General features: G+C 38.5%; 2 protein-coding genes and 1 long non-coding RNA gene across 5 annotated transcripts; 2 read left to right on the top strand and 1 right to left on the bottom strand.

The window, feature by feature from the left end:
• The first annotated feature begins 11 nt into the window (after positions 1-11).
• LOC132785398 (glycine dehydrogenase (decarboxylating), mitochondrial) lies at positions 12-6,713 on the top strand. The gene is given in 8 exon segments (XM_060791484.1): positions 12-231; positions 233-298; positions 360-438; positions 687-1,213; positions 1,281-2,014; positions 4,970-5,372; positions 5,426-6,352; positions 6,421-6,713. Coding segments are annotated over 8 exon segments (2,958 nt in total). The 5' UTR covers positions 12-120; the 3' UTR covers positions 6,532-6,713.
• Positions 6,714-7,047: 334 nt separating this feature from the next.
• LOC132785399 (ruvB-like helicase 1) lies at positions 7,048-8,737 on the top strand. The gene is made up of 3 exons (XM_060791485.1): positions 7,048-8,000; positions 8,057-8,255; positions 8,309-8,737. Exons 1-3 carry the CDS (start codon positions 7,184-7,186, stop codon positions 8,661-8,663), a joined length of 1,371 nt encoding a protein of 456 aa, XP_060647468.1. The 5' UTR covers positions 7,048-7,183; the 3' UTR covers positions 8,664-8,737.
• Positions 8,738-9,188: 451 nt separating this feature from the next.
• Positions 9,189-10,573, bottom strand: LOC132787587 (uncharacterized). Of its 3 annotated transcripts, none has more exons than XR_009632561.1 (4): positions 10,518-10,573; positions 10,247-10,418; positions 9,831-10,089; positions 9,189-9,745 (listed from the first exon to the last, which is right to left on the bottom strand). It is a non-coding gene; the product is annotated as an uncharacterized LOC132787587 (long non-coding RNA). The 3 variants fall into 3 exon arrangements; XR_009632560.1 differs by having other exon boundaries at positions 9,189-9,366; positions 9,440-10,089; positions 10,518-10,563; XR_009632559.1 differs by having other exon boundaries at positions 9,189-10,089.
• Between the last annotated feature and the right edge of the window lie 242 nt (positions 10,574-10,815).

Here is a 10,815-nt window from a genome sequence, read left to right as displayed (position 1 = left end):
AGCAGTGCTATGACAGTTCTTGCCTAGAGCCCATCTGGAGCAGACGTATCAAGAGAGAGCTGCTTGGCTGCTGAATACTTCAACCTTTCTTGCAATTGATTTGCCTCTACAATCTACACAATGCAACGCCTACTGACAAAACGCAACTGCAGCTTAATGCTCCGAATGAATAAGAGGTGTCTGGCCACACCGTCTGTGGAGAATGTGCTATTTCCGACAAAGTCCGATTTCCCCTAGTCGTCACATTGGTCCACGTAAAACGGATGTTGTCGCCATGCTGGATACCCTTGGCTTCAAGGTAGGACAAACTGAATAAACACCATTTGGTATTGTGTTATGTATTGTAATATATTTTCAAGTCTTTGGCGGAGCTAACCGAGAAAGCCGTACCCCAGGGCATTCAGCTGAAGCGGGACTTAAGCCTGGAAAAGCCATTGAGTAAGTTGAGTAATAATATACATAGCAGCACAAGCGAAGCAATTTCAAAAATAGTCAACGACAGACTAGAAGCGACCCCCTGGAGCGATAACTGATAATGGGATGAACCTAGTTCAGAAGGTCCGTCGTCTCACTCTTATCTCTCATCAGGTTGATACATTCTCTGCTGTTTTCGTCTGCGCTATCGTTGATGTTGTTATTGTGGCTTAGCTCAAAATATAATTTTCCTTTCCGTTTACCTCCTTTAGATGAACATGAACTGATACGTCGCATACGCGATATTTCGCTGAAGAATCAACTGTGGCGCTCTTACATCGGTATGGGCTACCACAACTGTCATGTGCCCCATACAATTGTCCGCAACATATTTGAGAATCCCGGTTGGACCACACAGTATACACCATATCAGCCAGAAATTGCCCAAGGCCGTCTCGAATCACTACTCAACTATCAAACACTTGTCTCCGAACTGACTGGTCTGGACGTGGCTAATGCCTCGCTGCTGGATGAAGGCACGGCTGCTGCAGAGGCCATGTGCCTGGCCACGCGGCAAAACAAGCGAAAGAAGCTCTACTTGTCCAACAAGGTCCATCCACAGACTTTATCGGTGGTCCAGACACGTGCTGAAGCGCTCGAACTGGAAATTATAGTGGGACCCATTGAGCAAGCGGACTTGCCCAGTCGTGAGCTGGCCGGCATCCTTTTGCAGTATCCAGATACGCACGGAGACGTCAAGGACTTTGAGGACATTGCAGCAATTGCACGCAAAAATGGTGTAAGTAACCAACAATTAAAGTAATCGCAAAATGCAATTAATTAAATGTATTTGTTAAATGTCACAGACTTTGGTTGTTGTGGCAACTGATTTACTGGCGCTCACTCTGCTCAGGCCACCGGCGGAGTTCGGTGCTGATATTGCAATCGGCACTTCTCAGCGCCTGGGCGTCCCCCTGGGCTATGGCGGTCCACACGCCGGCTTCTTCGCATGCAAGCAAAACCTGGTGCGTCTGATGCCAGGTCGTATGATTGGCGTCACTCGTGATATGGACGGCAATGATGCCTATCGGTTGGCACTTCAGACACGAGAGCAGCACATTCGCCGCGACAAAGCGACCAGCAATATCTGCACCGCCCAAGCGCTGTTGGCCAATATGTCGGCCATGTATGCGATTTATCACGGCCCGGAGGGTCTCAAGGCAATTGCTAATCGCATTCATCATTTCGCTCTGACCCTGCAAACGGGATTGTTGGCATCTGAGCACGAGGTGTTAAATAACAACTTTTTTGACACGTTGCATATCAAACTATCGCCGAGTCTAACACTTGAGGACCTAAAAGAGCGCACTGAGCACAAACGTATTAATTTACGTTATTTTCCCGACGGCACTGTGGGAGTGGCTCTCGATGAAACGGTCAGCGTATCCGATGTCAATGATTTATTGTGGACTTTCAGGACAGAGACAACTGTAGAGAAGCTACTGGCAAGCAAGGATGTGCTCAAGCAATCCATTGAGAATTCCAAATTCCTGCGTACTTCACCATTCCTGCAGCATCCGATCTTCAATAGCTATCACAGGTAACCAGAATTTTATAAAATACTTTAATCTGACCTATGTTTAGACTAATTTACGGAACATAAAACGGTCTTCCCAACGGTGAAAACGGTAATATGGAGTTTATTCGACCAAACAATGCTTCTTTCTGAGGCCGAGATCTCGTAAAGGAATCTTAATTCGTTTAAAAATATGGTAAACATATTTGTCAGGTTGTTTAAAATTTCCATGCAGTTATCGATTTCAAAAAGTTGTACTGTTTTACTGTACGGAATAATTTAATTGTATTTATTCTTTAAAATTAGAAAAAATACCTCATTGTGCCAGACAGAAGAACCCTTCCAAGATCCCATAAAGTAGTAAAAAGTAAGAAAGCTCGACTATGAGATACCCGCTAACCATTTTGAATAATAACAAAATATTGCAGTATTATTTTCAAAAATACCGAAAATACTACAAGAATACTACAAATATACCAAATGGTATATTTGGTATATCGATATAGTTCCACATTTGAAAAATACCATAGACAGCACAATATACCAGATTGTCGGCCAAAGCAACTCAGACCCCTAGTAAGTAGGCGTTTTTGCCCATACAAAAGTATCTATTGATGCTGATCAAGAATATGTATTAGGGCGGGTCAATTTGTTCCTGTCCAAAAAATCGTGAAAATCGTCCCCCATAATCGGAATCTACGAAGAATTCTAAGAAAATTTCACCATGAAACCATGTGTCTAAAATGAATTCCTAGTCCGCGCCGTGAAGCTTAAAGATTGCACTATGAGGTACATAAGGTATTTCGAGGTATTTAAGACATTTTAATGTATTTAAAAAAAAAATACGCATTTTCCAATTATGTTGGAGTCAATTCTGATTCATTTTTTTACAACAAATTTTATAATTTTTTTTTTAAATTTATTTAACTTATAATTTTTTTTTTAATTCAACAAAAAAAACCAACTAGCCATGTACTGAGCCTCATATAAGAAAGTAGGAGCAATGCGTCTGTAACTTTTTAACGAAGTAAGATATCGGTCTGAAAATTGAAATATATATTCAAAGGCATTTTAAGCAACTAAATAAAAGTGGGCGTGGCATGATAAAAGGCGGAATTTTATTTTATTTGCTTGCAAAGAAATATATTATTACATTAAAAAGCTTTCTAAAGATAAGCTTTAGAAATATAATAATATTAAAGCTTTCGCGAAGCTTTTTTGCGTTTCTCTTATAACAGTTTATTTAAATGATAATTAATTTTACGGTAAAACTTGTCATTATGAAAGTTTATATACCGATCTATTTTAATGTCAAATATTTTAATTCGGTGGTATATGGCAGTAAACTTTTATTTAATTTTATTCAATCAACGCAATTTTTACCACAAAATCTAAGAGAAATTGTAAACAAAGCAATCCAAAACAATGCATTCTTCGCCCATACAGAAAATATTTTGTTAACAATGCTTTTCGATGAAAGAAAAACAGTTCGCGAAAGTGCAATTAATAAAATTTTGTATTATCGCGAGAAATTATATGACCCAACTAAACTTAGATCTTATAAAAAGAATCGCATTAATTTCGATTGCACCGATTATATGCATTTAGTTGACTTGGATAATGACCACATCTTATTTGAACCTCCATTTACTGCAAACATCCCACACGATCACTTGCTGGAATACATAAATTCTGATGAAATACCACTGCCAGATCCAGCAATTCCATCGCACATTCAGGGCACCGAACGATGTGTGCAGTTGTTAACACATGTCACACGACGAGTTGTGCCACAGAATCGAGATGCTGTTATGTCATTGACTTTAGAAAGTCGTTCCAAAGTTCCTCAAATCGAGTCAAAGAAAGACTTGAGATTCTAATAAGATGACATTATATTCCAAGTCAACAAAATGCAAAAATTACCTACTTGTTGGAAAGCAAATAAACTTTATAATAAAAAATTAAATAAAATTCCGCCTTTTATCATGCCACGCCCACTTTTATTTAGTTGCTTAAAATGCCTTTGAATACATATTTCAATTTTCAGACCGATATCTTACTTCGTTAAAAAGTTACAGACGCATTGCTCCTACTTTCTTATATGAGGCTCAGTACATGGCTAGTTGGTTTTTTTTGTTGAATTAAAAAAAAAAATTATAAGTTAAATAAATTTAAAAAAAAAATTATAAAATTTGTTGTAAAAAAATGAATCAGAATTGACTCCAACATAATTGGAAAATGCGTATTTTTTTTTTAAATACATTAAAATGTCTTAAATACCTCGAAATACCTTATGTACCTCATAGTGCAATCTTTAAGCTTCACGGCGCGGACTAGGAATTCATTTTAGACACATGGTTTCATGGTGAAATTTTCTTAGAATTCTTCGTAGATTCCGATTATGGGGGACGATTTTTGCGAAAAAAAATTGACCCGCCCTAATATGTATACCTAATAGGGTCAGAGATGCCTCCTTCTATGGGTAGCGGGTATAAAAATTACCGTCTCAGTCTATTAGTCTAGCCTATTCGAATGAACACCTAGATTTCACAGAATGTGAAAGATCTACAATTTTTTCGTTTGCAAGCGTAAATTAACTTCAACATTTTTGGTACATTTATATTTTTATTATATTTAATATTCCTGAAAATTTTGCATCAGAATTTTAGAAGTTATTCGAGAAATAACTTTATATTTCAAGAACGGCTGTTTCTGTTGGCCCTTAATTTCTTTGGTTGACACTCTTGAGTATTTTGTACTCTATCCCACATTTTTAGTGCTGTAATACATATATATATTTTAACGATAATACCGTTCTGTTTTGATTTTATTCACACACTCAACTGTAGCTTTCTTAATTTTTTTGAAACCTGTGTTGATGCGAATAACGAATTGTTTAATAAGCAAATGATATTATGCTTTCGAACTGAACCAAAACGTCAACATTTGACTGTTTGAAACTCCAAATTTGCATTACAGCGAATCCCGGATGGTGCGTTACATGAAGAAGCTGGAGAATAAGGATATTTCGCTAGTGCACTCTATGATTCCCCTCGGCTCTTGTACCATGAAACTTAACTCAACAACTGAAATGATGCCATGCTCATTTCGACACTTTACGGACATTCATCCCTTTGCTCCCGTGGAGCAGGCACAGGGCTTTCATCAAATGTTTCATGAGCTGGAGCGTGATTTATGCGAAATCACCGGCTATGATAGAATCTCATTCCAACCTAACTCCGGTGCACAAGGCGAGTACGCTGGACTGCGCGCTATTCGGAGGTATCATGAACACCGCAATGAAGGCCATCGCAACATTTGCCTAATCCCAATTTCTGCGCACGGCACAAATCCAGCATCTGCTCAAATGGCCGGCATGAAGGTAAGTTCTTAAGTTTAATATTTGAAGAATCACTTTCATTCTTCTTGTAACAGGTGGAACCCATACGCATTCTTACAAATGGCTCCATTGACATGGCGCATTTGCGAGAAAAGGTAGCGGAGCACTCTAACGAATTATCGTGTTTGATGATTACGTACCCATCCACCATGGGCGTGTTCGAAGAGACCGTTGCGGACATCTGCGCGTTGGTCCATGCTCATGGTGGTCAGGTCTATTTAGACGGTGCTAATATGAATGCTCAAGTGGGTCTGTGCCGACCAGGTGACTACGGCAGCGATGTGTCACATCTGAATCTACATAAGACTTTCTGCATTCCACATGGCGGCGGCGGCCCCGGCATGGGCCCCATCGGAGTCAAAGCGCATCTGGCGCCATATTTGCCGGGTCATCCTGTGGTTAGTCCGCTCGACAATGAAGAGCATAGTTTTGGTGCTGTCTCCTCTGCACCATTTGGAAGCTCGGCAATTTTACCGATTTCCTGGTCCTACATTAGATTGATGGGAAGTCGTGGATTGAAGCGAGCCACACAGGTTGCCATTCTCAATGCCAACTATATGTCGAAGCGCCTCGAGCATCACTACAAAACACTTTACAAAGCACCCAACTCACAACTGGTGGCACACGAGTTTATCCTCGACATACGAGATTTTAAGAAATCAGCGAACATTGAGGCCGTTGATGTGGCTAAGCGCCTTATGGACTACGGGTTTCACGCCCCAACAATGTCCTGGCCCGTGGCAGGTACTCTGATGATTGAGCCGACTGAATCGGAGGACAAAGAGGAGTTGGATAGGTTCTGTGATGCAATGATATCCATCCGAGAAGAGATTGCTGAGATTGAAGAGGGTCGCATCGATAAGAAGGTTAATCCACTCAAAATGGCGCCTCACACGCAGGCTCAAGTCATTTCAGATACATGGAACCGTCCCTATACTCGGGAACAAGCTGCCTTTCCAGCTGTAAGCATTGCCTGATAAACATAAACATATATAGGTCGAAATAATGTTTCTCTCTAATCAATCCACAGTTATTTGTGAAACCTGATGCTAAAATTTGGCCCACTGTTGGTAGAATTGATGATGCGTATGGCGATAAGCATTTGGTTTGCACTTGCCCACCCATTTTACCAGATTTGTAAATTATTGCAAATTAACTTTATTTAAAAAAATAATAATTGTCAACTCGAATTAAAAATGTGTATTTTTACGTTAAAATTCTTAAAATCAACATCTACACTTAAACCGAATTATTCATTTTTTTTGTATAAGTACCCCCAAAATGTAAAAAAAACAAGAGTTTTAATCATTTTCAAATAAAATTAGATTAGAAAACAGTTACATTTTAATATTGTATTAAGGACGTTAGAAAAACATCTTGATAATTCACAACCGACAAATAATTTTAATGTCTTTAAAAGTTCAATTGATTTCACATGCCAAATATATATACAAAACAATTAAAAAAAAAAAACACATATTTTTTTACATCTTACAATTAATTACAAATTAGATTAACGTTAAAACATAAACTATATTTTTCTAGCAAAAAAACACGTCAAGCATTCACAGCGAACAGCGTTGATACGACGCAATTTGCCGTAAAAATACCTGCAGTATTTTATGCGCATTTTCTTCAATATAAATAGTTTTTGATTCGGTCACACTGTAACCAAAGTGTGCTGCGGCGGCAAACAAATTTTATTTGTTATTAAGTTTGATCAATAATTCAGTTGCTTTTGCTCAGTGAACTGTACAATATCTGCCGAATAGATTCAAAACTCCATAGAAAACATGAAAATCGAAGAAGTAAAAAGTACTGTGCGCACCCAGCGCATCGCAGCTCACAGCCACGTGAAAGGACTTGGTCTGGATGAAACCGGCGGCGCACTTCAAAGTGCAGCCGGCCTTGTTAGTCAGAAGGCGGCACGTGAAGCCGCTGGTATTGTGGTTGATCTTATCAAGTCAAAAAAGATGGCTGGACGCGCCTTGCTCTTAGCTGGCCCACCTGGCACGGGAAAAACGGCCATCGCCTTAGCCATTGCCCAGGAGCTGGGCAACAAAGTGCCCTTCTGTCCCATGGTGGGCTCCGAGGTATTCAGCAATGAAATTAAAAAAACCGAGGTGCTCATGGAGAACTTCCGTCGCTCGATTGGTCTCCGTATTCGCGAAACTAAAGAGGTCTACGAGGGCGAAGTGACCGAATTGACGCCCGTGGAAACCGAGAATCCAATGGGTGGCTATGGCAAGACCATTAGTAATGTGGTTGTGGGCCTAAAGACCGCAAAAGGGACCAAGCAACTTAAACTTGATCCCAGCATCTTCGATGCTTTACAAAAGGAGAAGGTCGAGGTCGGAGACGTCATCTACATTGAGGCAAACAGTGGAGCTGTAAAGCGTCAGGGACGGAGCGATACCTTTGCCACAGAATTTGACTTGGAGACTGAGGAGTATGTGCCGTTGCCCAAAGGAGATGTGCACAAGAAGAAAGAGGTCATTCAAGATGTGACGCTGCACGACTTGGATGTGGCCAATGCTCGCCCACAAGGAGGTCAGGATGTGCTATCGATGATGGGTCAACTGATGAAGCCTAAAAAAACAGAAATTACAGGTGCGTGTTCTTACAGTTGCAGTTAACAGGGTCTTGCAGATACCAGATTCTTACAGACAAACTGCGTATGGAGATCAACAAAGTGGTAAACAAATACATTGACCAGGGAATAGCAGAGCTTGTGCCGGGCGTGCTTTTCATCGATGAGATTCACATGCTTGATCTCGAGACCTTCACATATCTGCACAAATCTCTGGAGTCTCCGATAGCTCCCATTGTGATCTTTGCCACCAATCGTGGTCGCTGTGTTATCCGGTAAGGTGATCGATTGATAACATTGTATTCTTAACTGAGTTAATACTTCACAGTGGCACCACGGATATCGTTTCCCCACATGGCATTCCTTTGGATCTGCTTGATCGCTTGCTCATCATTCGCACACTTCTCTACTCTACCTCGGATATGGAGCAGATCATTAAGCTTCGCGCCCAGACGGAGGGACTCCAGTTGGAGGAAACCGCCTTTTCGCGCCTCAGCGAGATTGGCACAAGTTCTACTTTGCGTTACGCTGTCCAACTGTTGACCCCTGCACACCAGATGTGTAAGGTGAATGGACGTAACCAGATCACCAAGGATGACATCGAGGATGTGCACTCTCTCTTCTTAGATGCCAAACGTTCCTCGAAGCACTTGTCTGAAAAAAACAATAAGTTTATGTTGTAAACTTCGATTCCATATGTAAAAGTCAAATTACTTGAATAAACACTATTAGATGCCAGTAAAACATTTCTAATAAATCACTTGCTTTTTGATTAAAATCAATTCTTGGAGAAACAAATTGTACACAAAGTGAGATCTCTCTTAACACGAGTTTCGAAAATAATTATTCATAATTATTTTGTAATGTTAACATATTAAAAATTATTCTCTATTACCACAAATAACCGACCAGCCAAATACATATGTACATTACATACTATGTAAAAAATTTTTTTTAATGCGTCGCTGATTTTGCAAATTTTAATTTTGTGACACAAATCAATACCTACTAACAAAGGAAGTCATATATTTTTAACTTAAATATTTAATATTATGATACCAAATTAAAACAAATATGTAATATTTTAAGTTAAGGGAAAAAATTACATATAAACATCAAGGCTTTAAATTATTTACTATCCAAGCTAAGAAAAAAGTTGGCTCCATTAATGTAATGTTTTCACATAAAACATTAATTTATTTCCCCATTTTTTGTTAACTTAATACAATAATTGAAAAACAAACAAAATAACAAAAAAATACCACAGCTTATTTAAGTATAAATATGTTAAACAATGTATTTAATACTTCGTAAGACCTTCCTTTTGTTGAATATTCCAAGACGATGTGGAATTTTGATTCTACCCATGTTGTTGCCATACCAGAGCTATTATATACATAAATATTGTAGTCCTGAATGGCCAACAAATTCTCAATAACATTAATGTCAGTTGACTGACCTGGTGGTTGCAGGACATGATGACAATTCCAAATTGGTAGAAGCGGAAATCGTCCCTAATGCCCAGTTTATCCTTACTTTGGAGGTAATTGGCTTTCAGTACCGCCAGATAGTGAGTCGTGTCTATTGTGGTTCAATAAAATGCAGCTTTCCGACTCCGTCTGTGGATATACAAGACCATGCCACTGCCACCGCTATGCTTGACTGTAGGATTTAAATCAATGTTTTGGAGCTCGGTATTTGGCTTCCGCCAGACATATGCGGCTCCATGCAAGCAACAAATTTTATCATCCTTCCTCACATGCTCCTTGGAAAATTTTAAACGAGCCTTTTGATTCTTGCTACTTATAAACGGCATCTTGTGCTCAATTCTGTCATTAAAGTTGCCTTACCCAATTCCGCCACTAGCTCACTCTTGGTGCACAATGCTTCGGATTCTAACGGATTTGCCGGTAGACTCGTCGGTCTCGTTAAAAATTTCATTGGGTGCGTTTCTTCTCGCGACGTCTTCTTGCTTTTCAACTGCTGTTCGCGGATCCATTTTACAAAATTTGTGTGTCTCTTGAAATGAAAAAAATTCAACTTCTTAACATTGCTAATACTATACGCAAGCAATTTTTCCAGTTTCCGAAGGTCAGTCGTTGAAAAAAGCTGTTGTAATTATTCGTATGTTTTCGTTTAATAGAGAATTCATATAAAAAACAAAAATTTTTAAAATAAATTAAATAATGTTTTATATTAAAACTAGTTCAATGTTTTAATTCTACATTTAAATAAATTAACCTCTCCTAGTTTGACAAGTACATACATATTTCAATTGTCGATTGGAAGTGGTTAAAATAAACTATGATCAATTGTAATTTTAACATCTAAAATAAAGCTTTATAATTTAATTCCAAATGGCTTATAAAAATCGTTGAAACCTATTTGTGTTGGAAAACGTCTAAAACATCCGTAGAGCACACTAAAATAAACGCAATCTGTAAAAACAAAAGTTCAAAACACAAAGCAAAAAATAAATAATTTCCTTCTTATTAGAAAATTTAATTATTTAAAAAAATTAAAAAAAAAAATATCACCAAAATACATTTCCATCTTAAAGCGGAAAGTAATTTTAAGCAGTTATTCCAATTTTTAAAATTTTAATGTCTTTTTTGTATGTAAGAAAAAGCACTAATAAATCTTCATATTAAATAATGTATGTCAATTTATAGGCTGTTTTCGGTCACATTGCCAAAAGGTACTAAAAAGTTAAACAGCTGATGTGAAATCGAATTAAATATCGATAGATTTTTCGGGTACACTGTTGTGCTCTAAAGTAAGAGAGTAAATGTTACGTTTAGAGAGTCAACCGTTAGTTAATATGGAACTGGTAAC

Source organism: Drosophila nasuta, chromosome 2R (genome assembly GCF_023558535.2).
Source record: "Drosophila nasuta strain 15112-1781.00 chromosome 2R, ASM2355853v1, whole genome shotgun sequence".
In the NCBI taxonomy this organism is placed as follows: Eukaryota; Metazoa; Arthropoda; class Insecta; order Diptera; family Drosophilidae; genus Drosophila; species Drosophila nasuta.
This window is presented reverse-complemented; position numbering and strand designations above follow the sequence as displayed.

Bases quoted from the DNA above. Each gene is read 5' to 3' on its own strand.
- LOC132785399 (XM_060791485.1), top strand. From the start codon at position 7,184: ATGAAAATCGAAGAAGTAAAAAGTACTGTGCGCACCCAGCGCATCGCA. The intron at 8,001-8,056 runs GTGCGTGTTCTT...AGATTCTTACAG, and splicing joins TAAAAAAACAGAAATTACAG to ACAAACTGCGTATGGAGATC. The intron at 8,256-8,308 runs GTAAGGTGATCG...AATACTTCACAG, and splicing joins CGTGGTCGCTGTGTTATCCG to TGGCACCACGGATATCGTTT.